General features: G+C 38.8%; 1 protein-coding gene across 12 annotated transcripts in view; it reads left to right on the top strand.

The window, feature by feature from the left end:
* The window catches only part of Zmynd11 (zinc finger MYND-type containing 11), a 96,848-nt gene that overhangs the window by 38,217 nt on the left and 38,890 nt on the right, over nucleotides 1–19,741 (top strand). For 8 of the 12 annotated variants that reach the window (XM_069990598.1, XM_069990596.1, XM_069990597.1 and 5 more), the window contains 2 exons: nucleotides 11,619–11,778; nucleotides 19,206–19,250. In XM_069990598.1, the coding sequence (XP_069846699.1) occupies nucleotides 11,619–11,778; nucleotides 19,206–19,250 (205 nt within the window). The remainder of the gene's footprint in view (nucleotides 1–11,618; nucleotides 11,779–19,205; nucleotides 19,251–19,741) is intronic. The other 4 variants (XM_069990600.1, XM_069990605.1, XM_069990604.1 and 1 more) reach the window with 1 other exon arrangement.

The following is a 19,741-nucleotide window of genomic DNA, read 5'->3' as shown; positions in this document are numbered from 1 at the left end:
TTAGAGGATGTGCTTAAAAATAAGATTCTGTATAAATATATGCATAATAATAGACATATAAGTCTGATGAGAAAGAAGGGAAACTAGAGGGCTGTCAGTGTAGAGGCCTGATACCTGGCTTTCATCAATAGGACCAAAGAAGGGAGGAGAAGGAGCAGGAGGAGGAGGGGAAAAAAAGAGGAAGAGAAGGGGTAAAGGGGATCAGTAGTGGCTGGAGAGATAGTTCAGGCAAAGTTAGGGACACTGGTAGTTTGTGGTCATGGTAGATGCTGTAGGGAGGAGCACATGTTAGAAAAATTAGCGTCTTAAACAGAAGTGAGAAGACTTAGGGAAAATAGGTGGTAATGAAGCTGTTACAGGGGTGTGAGTATACAGGAAAGGATTCATTAACTTTATTTACTTATTTATTTATTTTATTTATTTATGTTGATCGTGGGGCTTGAACTTAAGACCTGGGTACAGTCCCTGACTTCTTTCATTTAAAGCTAGTGTTCTACCACTTTGAGCCACAGCTCTACTTTCAATTTTCTGGCAGTTAATTGGAGATAAGAGTTATCATATCTTCCTGGACTGGCTTTGAACCCCAATCGTCAAATCTCAGCCTCCTGAGTAGCTAGGAATATAGTTGTGAGCCACCAGCAATCAGCTAACCTGCCTTTTGTATTCACTGTTGTATAGCCAAAGTCATCTTTCTGTTCCCAGATACACATACGTCAGGCTCACTCAGGCATACTGACAGCCCATGGCACATTGCTTTTAAGTGTCTGTGTCATTCAGGGATAATCATCAGCATTTAAGTTAACTGTCTTTCTTTCTACTTCTCTTTTCCACTGTAAACCCTACTATGCCAGATTATGAAACAGAAAACAATATCCTAATTACACACAAATTATATTATTGAATGCTGTTTCCAAACATTCCTGCTACTACCATACAAAATAAACTCTGCCAAGTCTTATTTGTGAATAGAATTTCGTAAGTGTGATTAAGAGGAATTTTGTGTAGAATAGAAATAGGCCTAATTATTTTGCTTGTAATTATTTTTATCTAATAAGTTGCATAAAGTACATGATTCTGTTATGAGTATTTTATAATGGAGATTAAAAATTAAAAATACGTTTTTACAATGTAGTTTAAAGATTTTGTATTCTTGTTGTTGTTGGTTGTAGGGCTTGAACTCAGGGCCTGCGCACTGTCTTTGAGCCTCTCTGTGCTGTAGGCTAGCACACTACCACTAGATTTCTGAAAAAAAATCTATGCAACAAATTTAGTACATTATAAGTCATAAAATTTACATTGAAATCTTGTCTGAGAGTTCTTTAAAATAGATTGTGTACTAATTAAATGATAAGCTCTAAAAAAACTAAGTTACCTATGGTATAAGCTTAGTAAATATATATGAAAAGAAAGTGTATAACAAATACTAGATTAAAATTCAATCTCTCTTTGAAAACTTGCAACATCCTATTTAATTATGTGGCATTGATTGATTCATATTTTCAGTCACCATGAAGTAAGAAAAGGAAGAATAACTTTGTTATCCTTTGCTATAACCTAAGTGAGCATGAGAGACATTTGTTAGTTTTGTGTTTATAACATGTGGACCAATAAGGCCTTAAAACACAGTTTTCCTTTAGCATGAAGTGTACTCATATTGTATTCATATTGGTGTCAAGGAAAATATATACATAGATATTAGAACTCCTTCTGCGCCCAAAATATGAAAAACAGAGTAAAGTAAGAGGAGGAGGAGGAGAAAAGTGAAGTTTAAGCCTTAAAATTGGTCCAAAAGGAAGCTAAATACTCAAGTTTTCTGTGAAGTGCTACAATTTGTAGAGGCTCTGAGTGAAGGTGGCTGGCAGGATTTAGTGCTAAGGGAAGAAGCCACAGCAGTTTCATCATGTATATAAAGCAGTCAGTTGCTGTACTAGAGTGAACCATAGCTATCTGTGAACACTGTGCTAAAACCATAAACAGAATGTAGCTGTGTCTTGAGTAGTCAGGTTCCCAGAGTTAACAGTCTCCAAAACAGCCCTCTGTCCTCTCATGTGAAACAACTCCCTTTTTATTGAGCCTGTGGTGATTTTGCATCATTACACAGATAGGTTATTTGCATTAGTTGTGTTGTTATTTTGAAATGGTAATTTTTTTAAGTTGGTAACATTTTGGGATAGAGCTAATTAAAGTGAGAAGATTTGAGCAAGCTATAAAATGTAGAATCTATCATTGTTGAAAGGGAGACTTTGAATTAAAACTATTCTCTTTTTATTATATGGAAGCAATGTTAGTAAAACAAGTAGTGGAAAAGTATGTTTGTTTTTTTCCCCTCAACTGAAAGGTATGAAAGTAATACCTACTTGGGTTTAAAATAACTAAATTCTTTTGACTTTTAGTTAAAGATTCTGCATAAAGAAATCACACTTTAAGGAAATTTCTGTAGTGGATAGTTTGGGGGTAATCAGGGAAACTTTTCTGAGGAAAAGCTATCGTCCGTGCATTTACTATTAATGAAAATTATAATGAAAAAGAGGGGCTCTTTGTTAACACCATTAGCTCTCTTCACAGTGTATCTCTTCTCTGTACACTGTGATCTGTTTGTATTAGCTCAGAAGTAAGTCAGATTAAAACTCCTCATTCTGATTAGGCTGAATTCTGAAGAGGGCATGAAAAGCCCCTAAAAGTTTTACCTGTTCTTGTTGGCTTTATTCTTACAGAGTCTTTAAGCAAGTGAGTGATGTGTAAGTACTGGCATGTGTGGTACTTGTAGAGTGGACCAGAGCTGGCCAAGGATTGTGGTACTGTAGGACCCCTTATAAACAACTATATAGCAAGTTGTGCATCCTGCGTTATCTCCCGTGTGCCTGTTGTGTTATACCCCTCAAGCTGTGAAGTGTGGCCTGGACAGGGGTGGAGGCAGATACAGATACAAGCTCTCGGAGGCTTTGATGCACTTCTGATTTCAGATCTCCTTGTTCTAATCAGTGATTGATGTGAAGATGGCTTTCAGTTCTGTGTGCTTCAGTCTGTTTCTAGGTTAGACCTAATCAGGGTTCTTTAGGTTAGCAATGCAAAGCCTGTGGGTTTTGTTTTTGTTTTGTTTTTGCTCAGATTTCCTTTCTTTCTATGCCTGAATTACAGTTTTGCCTTTGTCCCTATGAAGCTGTCAGAAACAGTTTAGCTCTTGAATCAGTCAGTTGGTGCTACTGGAATCAGCAGTTGCTCCAAAGTAAGCGAATTGTTTTTGTTTTTGTTTTTACTATTTTTAGTTTTTCTAGTTTTTAATGGGAGAATTGCTCTCAATAAAACCTAATCAATTAATGCTGAGAGCAGTAATACTCATCTCCACATATGAGTGTGTATATACATACATATATATATATTCAATCTCAAGTCTCATTGTATTATTGTATATTGTATTATATAAATCTCATTATATATAATACTCATTTTATATATACATGAGTATTTTCTCATACCATTGTGTTGTTTTGAAACGAATTAGTTCTAAAGTATATTGAGTGAATATAACAACTTATTTTACTATTGTGGACGTTGAGTTCCTTTTTATTCCATTGGATTCCCTTTGAGGAACATTTTTTGACATAGGTCATGTACCTCGCCTACAGCCATTTCCTGGAACTAGAATGGCTGCTTCAGGGTCATCTGAGAGCTGTGGGTGCATCCTGCTGGAATGCTTTCTAGGAAGCACCGTCCAGCAGCAGTGTGTCCACTACCTTCACCAGTGCTGAGAATACCGACCTCAAACACCTTGTGATTCAACATGGGAAGTAGTCTTTTAGCATTACATTTGAGGGTATAAGCTTGCTATACCCTATGTGCTTGTCCTGAAGAAATTCCACATCTTTTACTAGTCAGCTATCTTTTTGTGTGATTTCCACAGATTGTATGCACAGAGACCTCCTGGCATCAGAAGATCTCCCCAGTATTCATTTGCATTATTCAGAATTATTCAGAATACACTTGGCATGGATTTGTCATATTACCTTCAAAATGACAAAATTCTCATACCCCTTGATTCTATGAGCATGGTAAACCCAATTATAAGAGCTATTTGGACATTCCCAGCTTTTGTCATGTTTTAGTGATCAGAAAACACAGTATCTGGTGGCAGACCACACTTGCACAAGTTGCACTCAGTCTTATTTTCCCACTTGTGTGCTCATTTCCCAGTACCTTCATTCCAAACAAGACCCCAGGGTTTCTCAGAAGCATTACTATAAGATACTGGGATAGGAGAGATAATTACTCCCAGGGAACTATGACTCATGAGAGTTCTTATTTTTGTAAAAATGCTAAGCAGAGGCTTATAGTATGAAGAGTGTGTCTGTCTGTCTGTCTGTGTCTGGAAGCAGGTAGAATCATTTCAGAAGATGAAGCCTCTTAGGGTTTTACAGTGTGTTGGTTTTATGTGGATGCACTTTGGTACTTAGCAGCAATCAGATGGGTGAGCTAGGGCCCTGAGGCAGTGGGAGGAGGGCTGCAGGAGTGGAAGTGAATAGAAGAAATGAAGACGTTACTGAAAACCGTTCATAAACGTTGAGAGTAACATTTAAATATTGGACATTTACACATCATTTTATGACTGTGACCAAGTAAAATTGAGATTGAGATTAGTAATAGACCTCAAGCCAGATTTCTACTTGTGCATATTTATTGGAAGAAGGTAAGTCCCAGGGATGGATTAGTCAGTTTTTGGGTTTGATTTTGTGCTGGTCCTAGGGCTTGAACTCTGGGCATGGACACTGTCCCTGAGCTTTTTTGCTCCAGGCTGGCATTCTACCACATGAAACTCAGCTCCACTTTTGGTGCCAGCTCAGGCTGGCTTCAGACTTTGATTCTCAGACCTCTGCCTGTTGCAGTTAGGAGTATAGGCATGAGCCACCAGTGCTGGCTGGGTTAGGCAGCTTTTAAGAAAATGAGAGATGTGAAGTATCCTTCACATGAACTGTTAGCCAGCTATTTTCACATGAAGCAAGCCTGCCAGAGTACTTGATGGTCTAAGAAAATGACTAATGAACTGAAACTTTTGTTATATGTGAGATATCACATAAATCACTGAACCTTCAGTTTGTGAGTAATTCAAGAAAGTCTTAAACCATGTCAAGTATACTTGTACTGTAATGCTTACTCAGAGCAAATTACTCTTCGGTTTACTTAATATCTACAGTATTCTGGTTCAACTCTAAGCCTTTTCTCTACTTCTGAAGAAAAATACATGAGCATTGACTTCTTTGAACTTGTTTTGGGTGCTCGGACTAGGGCTTGAACTCAAGGCTTTCACTTTCTTGCCAATGGATGGTACTCTACCACTTGTCACAACCTATAGTCCAGCATTTTTGCTGGCCAATGGCTATGGAGGCTTTCTTCCAGGTTTTCCTATCTGGGCTGGCTTCCCTTGGATCCTCCAGCTCTCAGCCTCCTGAGAGGAGGGCTAGGATTGCAGATGTGAGCTGCTAGAGCTCACGCTTATTAAGGATAAAACAATCTTTTTGTAAGAGTAGGAATTATTTCTTCAAGTTTATTAATCTGTTGCCAATAATAGACACATCTTAGCCTTTGGATGATATTTTGAATATTTATTTGATCATTTACCCTTTATCCTAATTTACCTAAATCCAGCTTTCTGCTCAGAAAAACAATGGTTACCCAGGGTGGAGTGGATCAGTATTGAGATATTTCCTGCATTGCTGCTGGTAGGTCCTGCCCATCAGCCTATACCACACCTCCTATCCTGTCTGGTCTCTGCCCCATGAAGAGGATTCCTGATTCCAGTGTACATCTTGTCCCTCAAACACCAAAATAGGCAGTCAAATTACCAAAATACATTGCTATACCTGACTTCAGTTCTTTTTGAACTAAGAAAGTTGAGCCACACATATTATCTGAGAAAAAAAACAAACTCTGAATGTGATTTACCATTACTTTGAAGACATTTGAGTGCACAGAGGCTTAGAAAACCCCTTAGTATGATGAATGTTCATAGATAAAAATATGCCAAGGAGGGGCTGGGAAGGTAGCTCAGCGGTAGAGTGCATGCCTTGCAAGCATGAGGCCCTGGGTTCGATTCCTCAGCACCACATAAACAGAAAAAGCCGAAAGTGGTGCTGTGGCTCCAGTGGTAGAGCACTAGCCTTGAGCTGAAGAGCTGAGGGACAGCGCCCAGGCCCAGAGTTCAGGCCCCATGACCAGCAAAAAAAAAAATATATATATATGCCAAGGAGGGCTGGGCAGCAGTAGCTCATACCTGTAATCCTATCTACTCAGGAGGCTGAGATCTGAGGTTAATTAGTTCAAAGTCAGTCCAGGCAGACATACCCAAGAGATTCTTGTTTCCAGTTAGCCAGCAAGACTGTGGCTCAGTGGTAGAGCACCACTCTTCCTGGTCCTAATCATCTTGGATAACCTGTGTTAAGTAAGAGTTCTTTATATATTAGGAAGATACAGGACTTAGGTCATGTCTTATGTGATGTGTATGACAAGTTCATTTCCCAGCTTCTCATTTAATTTTGGCCACTGTGTTTCTTATGAAGAAGGTGAAGTTGGTACTTTTGTGTCAAGATGTCCATCTTGTGTCACTTCTGGATTCTGATTCTTGCTTTCTTTTTTTTCTTTTTTGCGGTAATTCTGGGAAAGAACAATGCTGGAAAGAAAGACAAAAAGAAGTATTAGACTGAGCTATTTATTGAGGATTTGTACTGTATTAAGAATTTTCCATATAATTATTAGTGGATAAATGTTTTAGAGAGAAAATATTCTGAATAATGAGGAATGGGGAATATTATTGTTGTATTATTATTATTATTATCATTATTATTTGTGGGATGGTGGAGGAAAGAAGGACCCTATGCTTGGGACTGTGCTGCTGCTGCTGCTGCTGCTGCTGCTGCTGCTGCTGCTGCTGCTGCTGCCGCTGCTGCTGCCGCTGCTGCTGCCGCTGCTGCTGCTCCTCCTCCTCCTCCTCTTCTTCTTCTTCCTCCTTTTTTTTCCTCCTCCTCCTCCTCCTCCTCCTCCTGCTCCCCCTTCTCCTTTTATTTGTAATAGAGTTATTTTATAAGTTAGCTTGACAGCCTTTGTGGCATTCTTGACAATTCTTTATATGTAAAGGTATGCTATTTTGTGCAAATATTTGTATCTGAATTCTTTTACCTAAGATCAGAAATTAATATATTTTATTTATTCAATAAATGTGACATACAGGTAATATATTAAAAGGTATATATCATAACCAGTGGAAGCTTTAATTAATTAAAAAATAACCCAAAACAGAATGCAAACAATGGATGGATCTTATTTTTGATCCAGTCTTCTATCTTCTTTTGATTGAAGAATTGAGTCTATTAATATTTAGGTTAGAGAGATGTGTAATGTTTCCTGCCATTTTCTTGATTTCCTATATTTTGTTTTTTCCTCCTCTTGTGTTTACTAAATTGATCTAGTGATTTTTGTGTGATGTTTTTCTTTGATTTGGATTCTGTTTCATACTTAGGGTTTTTTTTTTCCACACCAATGTGAAAAACCATCTCCAGTGTTTTCTTCTAACAATTCTGAAGTTTTATCTTTTTTTTAATGTTTAAATCTATACTATATAGAATTTGATTACGGGTGCAGACTGAGATAGGGCTTTCTCCTTTTTCTCCTTTTCCTCCTTTTTCCTCAATTTAGTTAATCAGTTTACCAAGTACCATCCCCTGATTAATCTTTCTAGCAGTAATTTGGAAATCTAGCTTTATTACAATCAGAATTGCTATTTTCTTCCCTTTTTGCACTGATGGCATCTCACACTTTTCTTCATGCAGAATTTGTCATTTCTCTTACTGTGCTGTTCTTCTTATTGCTGTTGTAAATAATGGTGATCTGATCATCCGTTGTTGTTTCTAGGCAGGATCTTGCTTCCCAGCCTAGGCTGGCCTCAAACCTGCCACTCTGTTGACTCAGCCGTCCAGGTGCAGGGACTGTCAGGCTGCGGTACAGCGCCCATCTGATTTTCTTTCAACTTGAGGCTGGGTCTGTAGATCAGTGGAAGGGCATCTTCTACATTTGTTGTTTTATCACTAGCACTGTTGAGCATTTTCATTGTTTTTTAAAATTTTTTATTCTAAAGGCATTATAAAGGGGTTAAAAGTTAGATAAGTCAGGTATTGAGTATGTTTCTTTTTGAACAGTGTCACTCTCTTATTTTCTCCCAGTTTTTTCCCTCCCAACTCCCTATCCCCCAAGTTGTATAGTTCATTTCTTTGTTATTGTTTTTAGATCTCTTTGCACCTTTTAGATTAACTTTTTAAAAGTTAATGATTGTTTGCAATAGTTTTTAGAATAGGTTTAGAATAAATTAGCAGATATATTTTATTTAACTATTTCATATTCATGTCTAATTTAATCCACATTTTTTGTGTATATGAACAGGGAAGTGAATGAAATTTTCAGAATTCTTTTCTGGCAATATTTCTTCCTTCTCTCTCCCCTACCTCCTCTCTCCCTGCCTGGCTAGGGTATGAGCTCAGCCTTAGATTTAATAGGCAACCACTCTACCATTTCAACAACTACCCCACCCCCTTGCCAGTGCTTTGTACTTTCCTGATTTTAGAATAGCATTTTGCTTTTTGCCCTGGGCTAGCCTGGACCTCTGTTTTCCTTCATATCTGGGATGACAGGTAAGTACCACTGCAACCAGCTTTTGATTGGTTGAGATCCAGTCTGGCCAACTTTTTACCCAGGCTAGCTTCTGATTACAGTCCTCCCAGGATCAGCTTCCCAAACAGCTAGGTGAGCCACCACCCCAGGCTCTTTAAAATTTTATTTTTGCACTATAACAATCCATGTCCTATTTTTATTTCTGATTAAAAATTCAGTGTGTAGGATTCCAAATCTTACACACTGTGATCTTGAACCCAGCTTCATTTGAATTACATTTATTGTATACTTCTCTCATTCTTTTTCTGTTACTCTACTGGTCGAGCTAATGCTCCACTTAGGGCCTCTTGGTGGTTAATTGGAGATAACAGTCTTACAGATTGTCCTGCTCAGGCTGTCTTCAAATATTGATCCTCAGATCTCGATCCTTAGATCTCAGCCTCCTGAGTAGCTAGGATGACACTGACAGCTAGCTTGCTGATTGTTTTTTACCTAGAGTCTCATGAACTTTTTCTGCTTGGGCTGACCTCAAACCATAACCCTTCTATTCTCAGCTTCTAAGGTAGCTAGGATTATAGGCGTGTGCCACCAGTACTAGCTCCCACTCATTTTCAGTCTTTCTGACTTGTTCTTAATTTTAAGAAACTGTTAAACATTTAACTTTTTACCATAAAAAGACAAGGATTTCATTTGAATCCTCATCCTATGTTTTGTTTCTGTTGAACTCTGGGCCTGGGCACTATCCCTCAGTTCTTCAGCTCAAGGCTACCACAAGCCACAGCACCACTTCTGGCTTTTTTCTTTTTGCTGATGTAGTGCTAAGGAATCGAACCCAGGGCCTCATGCATGCAAGGCAAGCGCTCTACCACTGAGCCACCTTCCTAGCCCAGTTCCTGTTGTTTTTATGCTGTACTACATGGTATGTTTTGTGTAAGTCCAGATAATTTTAGAAATTTTGTTGTTCTAATGATTATCTTTATGAATTTAAGCAATACATTGAATCCCTTAGGACAGTTGTTGGAGAATCTTTTGACTGTCAAAGAAGTGACAAAATTAGTGTATTTGGATTAATTCCTCATTTTTGTTAATTATGGCATATCTCCTTTGTCAGGATTTATGTTCTGTTCTGTTCGCTAGACAGAATCCTCATGTTTCTTCTGTTTTAGTCCTTCAGTTGTGAAGGTGATGGGTGAAACAAGATTTTTACAAAGTAAGCTATCTCCTAAGCAGAAAAAAGTAGTCTTTCATGTACTGAAAACATACATCCTTATCATTAATCCTTTTGCTGCAACTTTTTCTGTTTGTTGTTGTTGTTGTTTGTTAAATTTCATCCTCTAAATTCAGATGGATGAATTTCAAAATTACCTGTTGCTTTGAGCCTGAATGACAGGCTAATATTAAGTAGGAGCTTCAGGAACAATTTGAGTCCTGTGTTACTACGTTGAGGACTGTACAGGTGTCACTTGCCTGCCTTTCAGTGGAGAACATGTAGCTGAGAAGTCCAGCCAGTCTGATTTGTCTCATGATATGTTCTCATCTGGATAGGCAAAAGGCCCTCTGAAATCCAATAGTTTACTGGGAAAAAGTAGTTGTTGGGGTTTGTTTGGAGTAGAATGGAGAATGGCTCAAATTGAAATATATCTATAGTATATTTCTTTAAGACATAAGAAGAGATACAGCTTTAAAACTAGGTAGAAGTAGATAGATTCAGATGTGATATAGAATGTGTAAGCCAAATATTGCCATGAGCATGGAGGGAATGTTACTGTTTCTCTCTACCATCCAGAGCATGTTTGATATAGTTTACTTTAAAAATGCCATGAATCTGAAAATTGGGAAAAGACATTTTCATTTGATCTGTCACATTATACATTGGTGCCTCCTTCATATGCAGATACACCTGTCTAATTCCATATATTCTTTAGCATTGTTTTCTGAAATTTGAGTAAGTGCGTGCGTGCGTGCGTGCGTGCGTGCGCGTGCGCGTGCGCGTGCGCGTGCGCGTGCGCGTGCGCGTGCGTGTGCGTGTGTGTGTGTGTGTGTGGTTTGGGGTTTCGTTTTGGGTTTGTTGGTTTGCTTGTTTGTTTTTTTTCCAGTCCTGGGGATTAAACTCAGGGCCTGGACATTGTCCTTGTTCTAATTTTGCTCAAGACTAGCACTCTACCACTTGAGTGTCAGCTCAACTTCTGGCTTTTTGGGGATTAATTGGATATAAGATTTTCATGGACTCTCCTGCTGGGCTGGCTTCGACTCTAGGCTTGTGGCATGAGCTTCCAGATGAGGAAACTTACTTTACAGAATATCTTTGTAATTCCAAAGCCTGTAACTGAAAACTGTAAATCTAACTTGAGGCTATAGAGTGAAAGTTAGTGATTGCTCCAGAGGCTACAAGTAAATGAGATGTTTAACTAAAATGTATTAAATAACTTATACTTGCTGGTTTGGGGCTGTTTTGAACAAATATTTCTATAAACATAAAGAACAGAATTTAGGTTTAAAACAATCTAAGAACATGGATTGATCCTTCCCTCCCTCCTTCCTTCCCTTGCTCCCTCCCTCCCTCCCTCCCTCTCTTCCTTCCTTCCTTCCTTCCTTCCTTCCTTCCTTCCTTCCTTCCTTCCTTCCTTCCTCCCTTCCTTCCTGCCCTCCTGCCCTCCTGCCTTCCTGCCTACCTGCCTTCCTGCCTGCCTTCTTCCCTCCCTCCCTCCCTCCCTCCCTCCCTCCCTCCCTCCCTCCCTCCCTCCCTCCTTCATCTTTCCACCCTCCCTTCCTTCCTTCCCACTCCTTCATCTTTCCTTCCTCCCTTCCTTCCTTCCTACTCCTTTACCTTTCCTCCCTTCTCTCTTCCAGTTCTTATAAATAAATGAGTCATGAGTAAAAGACGGGCAAATCTCCTTCATTTTCTCATCTTTCCTCATGCTGTGTCCCAATACTGAATTGTAAATTTGCGTCTCCTCTGTGTTCAGGTATATGTCTCGAGTCCACGGTATGCATCCAAAAGAGACGACCCGTCAGCTGAGCTTGGCTGTGAAAGACGGCCTTATTGTGGAGACGCTGACAGTGGGCTGCAAAGGGTCGAAAGCTGGCATTGAGCAGGAAGGGTACTGGTTGCCAGGAGATGAAATCGTAAGTATAACTGAGAAACACGAGAGTGGCAGAGCTCTATGGGTTTTTTTTAAACATTATTTAGCTACAAGCTGTAGAAAATTCATTTTCAGAAGTTTAACAATTGTCATTCACGTTCACATTGGCAGAAAGGAGACTTCTGGTATTTTTGTAAGAGGGTACATTAATAGCTGTATTTTTTTAAATCTAAAAAGTGAGAACAAAATCCCTTTTGACCTGTGCACAGATGATGGTACCTCTGGGCGCTTTCTCAGTAAACGTGAGGAGAAATGTTTGAGTGAAGGATAATGCAGGCACCCTCTGGCCAGGTGTGAGGACCGCCCGGGCCATACACACCACCGTCTCACTGGCACCAGGTGGCACAGGACTCAGGACCGCACTCTAGCTGAGGCTAGAACAGAGCCAGAGGCTTCTGGTGTCTGTCCCCTGGCTGTTTCTTCACCAGTGACAATTGTAGTTGTTGTATACCAGAACAGATGTCTAATGAGAAAAGCAGAAAGTTTTTTTTTTTTCTTTCTTTTTCCCTAGTTTTCCTAAATTTAACTCCCTTTCTTAGTGGTAATATTTTATTCTGATTTCTTTCAGTGCAGACGTCACACTGAGAGTCACATACAATAGTAGTACATTTTTTCCTTTATAAAGATTACTTTTGTGTGTAATATATTTATTCTGCCATATTTTTGATGTTCTAGCGTTCGAAATATCCTAATTTTTATGAACACTGCTTCAAATGATCGGTTCCAAATATAGTAGATGTTAATTATTTTAGGCTTTAAAAATGGATTTAAAGACAAGCTATAAATAAATCAGAAGAAGTAGACTTAGTAATTGAGTGTTTTGAGTGCTCTATCACAAATTCCCTGAAATCTAAAATTATTAAGATGTCACAAAAATCCTAAGATCAGTTCATCATGGGAAAGTTCCCGCTCCCTTCGAATCCCCTCCTTCTCTGTTCTGCACAACAGAGCCAACCTCATGCCCTTCTGTGAGGCCTGGGGGAGCAAGGTCATCCTTGTAGCTGCTTCCCACACAGTTGTGGTGCAGATTTGTTCAGATTTACACCAGTTTTGGCCAACTCAATCTGTGCTTCAAAGCCTCAGGGAGGAAAAATGTTTTTAATGAACAGAAAATATCTTTACTTGCATTGCAAGTGAAGTGAAAATGTTCATTTCAGCAAAGGTTCCCTCCCTCCCCCCATAGAATTTTCTTTCAGAAATCTAAAGCAACAAATCTAGGCAAGAAACTTTGGGGACATAATAAAAATAATTGACAACTAGTTTATTGTATAATCAGAGTAATCCAGATCATGTAGAAGTCTCACCCCAAACACTTGGCTCTCTGCAGGTGTCACTGCAGAAGACTAAGCTAGCATCTCAGGTCTGCAGTAATCATAGAGGCAGGAGACCCACCCACACAAGACAGGGGGTACAGACTTCCCTAGAAGTGACTTTCTCTCTGCTTTCTAGGTTTGTGCTCCTCAAATTGAAGTTTTCCATGTTCAGTTTAACTCAACCAGCAATTAATCATCTTATTATTACATGTTCATAATTACTTAGGTCCTGTATACTCTTTATGTTCTTAATGCATATATTTATAGTATCATCTTTTATTTCCCTTTTTTCTAGCTGAAGTCTTACATTAAACAATTCTTATTTACAATACATTTTGTACTAAATAAACATGCATAGTATAGCTAGATATATGAGATTTATGCCCAGATTAAAAAGTGTGTAAGCGTTTAGAATTCAGTTACTGTACATGAGCACATATAGAGAGGTCAGGCATGCATGCTGCAGTCTGCAGGGTTCAGGTCCATCTAGGGTATTTACTTAGGTATATAAATAATAGGAACATTGGAAACCTCATTCGTTTTGTCTTCAGCTGTAATGTGAGCATGGTGATGTTAGCCTTATTTAAGGACTAAATGAAATTATCTACATAAAACATATATAGATAAGGTCAGAGCAAATTTCTGACCAGTCAGTTAAGTGTGCTTACACTTAGGTAAGCAAGGAACTGGTAGCTCATGCCTGTAATTTTAACTTAGGAGGCTGAGATTCCAGAGCTATGGTTTTAAGCCAACCCAGGCAGAAAAGTTTGTGAGACTCTTTTTTTTCCCCCCTTCATTAACCAGCAAAAAAGCCAGAAGTGGTAGAGCACCAGCCTTGTGCAAAAAAAAAAAAGAAAGAAAGAAAAAGAAGCGAGAGTTCAAGGCTCTGAGTTCAAGACCCAGTGCACATATACACACAGATTTACTTGTCACACAGCAAGGTGATGATGCATAAAAATATTGTGTATTCAAAGTATGTAAAGGAATGAACTTTAAATGTTCTTACTACAAAGAAATGATAAACATTTGAATTATGATGTTAATTATCCTGACTTGATCATCTCCACATTGTAGACATGCATTGAAACATTACTTTACCCTACATACGGATTATTTATTAATTAGAAGAAAATAAAACTTTAAAACACGAGGAAATACCTATCTAGAGCTCATCAAAAGCTCATGAGTTTATTAAAAGCAAAAATTTTTACTCAGAATTTTTATTTTGTAGCATGTGTCCTCAAACACAAATCAAACACAAATACCTCTAATGTCTTAATTTAGACAAGACTTGGAAATAATAGACTGATTGCACTTTCATGTCATTGTCTCCACTGCCTACACAGGCAGTTTTCATGCCCTAATAACACTAGCAGCTCGTGTGATTAGCTCTGTACCTTTAACGATACAGGTAGCTCACACTTGGCCAGCTTTGTGTGACTGTATTGACTAGATGGCCCACATTTGTAGGCCAGGCATAAGTTGGTCAGCAACAACTTTAAGAGGCATTGTTCACATCATATCAGGCATGGTCTATTTGTTTAATGTTTTTTTAGCAGGTCCCTAGTATGTGACAGTACTGTAAGGGGTACACCATAAGATCTTCAGATGGATGGCTCGCTCCCCTTTCCTCACTGTGGGGCCAGCTCTGTTTGCATGCCACCTGCTGGATCTCTCCACCTTTTATGTGGTGTAGTTCACTTTAGTGACCTAAAAACTGGGTCTTCTGCCTTACTCGTTGTCTTGTTGACTTCTGACGCAGAATTGAGAAATAGTCAAGAAGGTACATATAGTTTTGGGAAGGAAAGTTATTGGATATTTTAGTAGTTTGTTTTTAAACACTTAGTTCAAAGTCACCACGATTCCTCACTCAGACAGTCCTGCCATGCTAAAAATAGATGGTAATACTCTTCTTTTCCCCTCTATTACCTGTAAAAAAATGGTAGCTGTAGAATCAGAGGTGGGACAGAGTTGTGTGTCTTGCGAAGCCTTCACACCAGCAGAAGCAGGCTCTGCCATCTTGGCTTTCACCATTATTCTGAGAAGAGCCGTTGGATCCTGAGTTCCTCTCGCCATACAGTTACATTGGTGTGGCTTTAATGAGAGTTGTCAGTGTTATATTTTTATTCCGTCCCTGCTAACTTTTTTCCCAAGGCTTGTTTTTAAAAGCTTGAATCTACTGAAAAAATGCCTGTCTTGAGCTTTGTTTATAGTAAGGCCAGCTACGTGTACTAGAAGCTTAGCTGTGTTTGGTAAGGCTATAAAGATGTAAGACTTGCTCGCAAGAAAGCCTGTATGCTGTGAGCCAAAGGCAGAAGCCCTCATTGTACAGAAATGACTTCTACCAGATCCGACTGATGCTCAGGCATTTGACAAGCTCATCTCAAACGCTGTTCACAGCCCCCTGTGTAGGAGAATTACATTTGGAGAAACTGTTGTAAAATTAGGCCATGCATAAGCATCTTCATGGCTATATTTTATGTATATCCATATGAGATCATGAAAAAGTAGGCATTAAAAACGAGGCTATTCACATTTTCTAAATGGCTTGTTTAAATAATGTTAGTCAATGTACAAGCAAAATATATGCTCCAGCCAGTCTTCTTGAAGGATGAATGTGTAGAACTAGGGCAACACTCCTGGGTTTGTTTTGTTTTGAATTCCAGGTTTTCGTGAACTCTGGGACCTGTACCCTCACCCCTCTCCCCCATCCCTAAGCTGGCGCGCTACCACTTGTCCCACATGTCTTTTTTTTTATGATTGTCTTCCCTGCTGGCTTCAAACATTGATCCTCAGCTCGCTCTCTCTCTCTTAAGTAGCTAGGATTACAGGTATGAGCCACCAGTGCCCAGCTCCTGTCAATTTTAAATGGTCATTTCCACACTTCCAGACTACTGTGTCATTAACATGTACTAACAGGGGTCAAAAGTTTATTCAAAGGTGATTTTCATAGTTTATGAAATTATATTGGCAAAAGGCCGCTAGATGAGGGCAGGAAGGAACTTTGTGATGTCTGACCATTTGCTGTTTTATTACATCAATTTCTTTCTAAAGAAACTCTCCGTGTTCTTGTAGGCTCCTGGGTTTCCTCTTCATCTGCTTGCTCTGAGAACCATGGGTGACATGTTTAATCCACATTTCTTCCGCCTCTTTATCCTTACAAATTCAAAATTCTATTTCTTGGGCAGAATTTGACCATTTCCCGGACTGAGCTTAGTATGCTATTTAGCTATCCTCCTAATAAATACGTTAATCTCTTACGAGTTATCCTCTTCACTGTAGGTGCTCACTAAGGGTGGGAAGATCTTAGTCATATCCTTCTTGTCTTATAGGAAGGCAGGTAACCTTGAGTGACAGATCATTTGCAGATAAAGCATGTCAATATGTATTTTGCAAGTGAGATAGTATTATTTGATGACTTCCATCTGTATCCACAATTCCCAGCACAGAGCTACACTTGCATTAGACAGGTGGTTTTCATCTGATATTGAATAATTTGGTTACCAGTGTGGAAGAAGAGATAAAGATTTTTTTAATGTATAAAACTATTTCGTTTACATACCTGCCAGATTTGGTCTTGGGACTTCATTTCTTTCATTGTTATTATCAGTATAAAGATAGTATATGAGTTTTGGAACTTCTGCTTCTGGTTTATGCAGGTTTGTTTTGCTACTTAGGAGACAAAAGTAACTGGCTACTTAGAAGACAAAAGTAACTGTCGCACATCCTGCTTCCAGTATTTTCTTTTCACAACTGTGTGAAAAGTTGATCATGCCTAAGAAGGGCTCCCTCCATTCCTCTCCACAGGCCTGGTGCATCTGTCTACATGAAAATGTGGCCTCTCTATTGTTTGCCTTTTCTCATTTAAGTTTTTTTTTATATCCCTTTAAAAGTAAAATATGTATATTGTGGTTTCTTAAAGAGTTTAACATATCTTAGGGATAAATGCTTAAATTCTAATCCTGGAGGGCAGGATAGATACTTCTTTAGTTTCCTTCCTTCCCCCCTCACTCCTGCTCATTCTCTTTCTTTTTTTCTTTCCGTCTTTCTGGAGTTGCAAAACAAGGGCTTGAACTCAGGGCCTCTTAGACTGGCATTCTACCACTTGAGCTACACCACTAGCTCTGTTTTTGTTGTTGTTGTTTTTGTTTGTTAGTTTTCTGAGTATTTTTGATATAGAGTCTAGGAACTTTACCTGGCCTGACCTTAAATTGCCATTCTTCCCCCTCAGCCTCCTGAGTAGCTAGGATTACAGTGAACCACCAGCACCTGGCCCAAATGGCTTATTCTGAAAGAAACTATGGTTTGGAAATTTTAACCTAACTCCCATCTCATGGAATTTGGACTTAATCTTCAGGAATCTCACGCTGCACAGCCATAGCAAGAAGCAGCTCCCTGCTCTGTGCTTATAGGCGGCACTGGACAAGCTGAGCCCTGCTCTTGCAGTGCAGCCCGGCAGGGAGTGCTTGTGAAGTCAGCGCAGAAATTTGCCCCCTTCTGGTGACACTTGTCACATGTTTTAGTGCTTTAAATGCAATATTTAGTGCCCCTTGGACATTGTTACTTTATATTGTGAAATATATTCTACCCTCTTCATGTTAATTATATTTGAAACCATGCATTCTTTCCAAATATTCATTCCCAATCTGTCATGAAAACATGAACGATCATGTAGTTACTCAGTAAGGACAGCATCACTGACTATTAATTAATTAGAAATCACATTTACTACAGCTCTATGTGAGTTTAAACTATAACATACTCACACCCTGAAATTTATTCTTGCTGGCGTAAAAAATTTGTTTTGCTCAAAATATTTGGTCTCACTATTCTTTTTCGTTTGTATTGAGAGTGTATATGCATTCTTTTTTTTTTCTGTCTGATTTTTGTTTGAGCAATATTGTAACATTTTATCTTTAATATTTAAAATCACTGGAAATACTTAACCATCAATTCTCACATCTGTGTAATTAACTTGAATTAGTTAGCAGTTAAAATAACCTAGAATCACAAAGCATTAGCTGTGCATTATGTCTGCCTTGGAGCCCGCTATCAGGTAGTGTAATGTGGGTCTGTTCACCAAGTAGGAATAGGAAGTGACTTTAAGCAATTGCCTTAGCTTGTTGAGGAGGCTGGGATGTAGTTTGGAATACCTTCCCCTAACAGTTCCTCACGTACTCCCCTGCTATGTGATGGAACACCCACCCTGCCAAGCTCCAGTTCATCTCCAAATTGGAGAGAATAATAATTCATGTTCTACCTAACTTATAGAAATGTGGAAAGCAAATGTGCTGTTGAATTTTAAAGGACTTGGAAGAGATGCACACCTGTGTAGTTAGAAGTGTGTCATTCATTGTGGCTTGTTCAGTGTCCATTTTGTGCATAGATAATAACATGAGTTCACAGTTCCTCAGTGCCTGGGTTGTGCCAGGCTCTCTTTCACATGCTCTGCACATGTGAATCCATTGCTTTTTACCACTCTGCTCACTTTACAGCTAGAAAAGGACATTCCTCCCTCAGTTACACAGCCCTGCGTGCCAGGAGCAGGATTTGAGCCAGTCTGGCTCAGAGTGTTAACTGAAGTTACGTGGAAGACATGCCGCTGGATGGTGGACCATTTTCCACTAGGTTCTGAGGATAGCCTGCATAAATCTCATATGATGAGGTGCTGCGTTCACTACAGTCACACTCATCACCCATTTTAAGTCCAGTGCGAACCTGTTTCAAAGTGAAAGGACATTATTATTCCTGGGATTGTGCAAATGTGTGATAACACTGGAAGTATGACACTTTCCTAACATCATCGTAGGTATCATGAATTCCCAGAGAAGTTTTCTCTATATCTACCTGTAGCACTTTGTTAGTGTGAAAATTTTCCTCTCAAACTAATAATGATTCTTAAGTTTGCATGCTCTTGTCTTTTTATTAATGGTTAGTAAATTAGTATATTTTAGTAATAGTATCTGCAAAATAGTTTGTCGTAAAGCAAGATATAACCATTTGACCATGTATGAAATCACTGTAGCCCTGTGTATTGCCTGATAATGAGCAAAACTGTGGTAGAGAGACCAAGATTATTTTGTTTTTATTTTGAAAGGCCTACAGTATGCAGCCTTTCTTCAGGACAGCAACCCCAGACAAGGTGAACTAATTTTGTACTATGTTATTTTACTTTAATTTTGTTATCTCTCTTTTTTTTGTAATGTATTTCTATCTTACTATAGGGTAGCTTAGTTAACTCTTGCCATGACTTGTTTGTTAAAACCATACTGTCTATAATACTTCTAGTTTTGAATTTTGTGCTAGTAGGTTTGCTTTTTTTGGCTTGCTTTATGTAGAATAGATGTTGGCATCTTATAGGACCCAGTGAAAACACAACTCAGGTTATAACATGGTTGAATGCTAGTTAGGAGCACTATGGGAGTGATTTCTATTTACTAAAAGACAGTTTTAAGGGTCTTTGACACTAATAAATGTGCCTGTGTCATTCATACCTCAAAAAATTTTTTTCTAGACTCAGAATCTAGTGATCGTTGGACTTGAGTCTTCCATGTTTTGTATATATTCCAAACAACAATTGCTATCATTAAAAGAATAGATAGATCCAAATGTATAGAAGAACATATATCCACG

This window comes from Dipodomys merriami, unplaced genomic scaffold (genome assembly GCF_024711535.1).
Source record: "Dipodomys merriami isolate MVZ:Mamm:240054 unplaced genomic scaffold, mDipMer1.0.p SCAF_4, whole genome shotgun sequence".
In the NCBI taxonomy this organism is placed as follows: domain Eukaryota; kingdom Metazoa; phylum Chordata; class Mammalia; order Rodentia; family Heteromyidae; genus Dipodomys; species Dipodomys merriami.
This window is presented reverse-complemented; position numbering and strand designations above follow the sequence as displayed.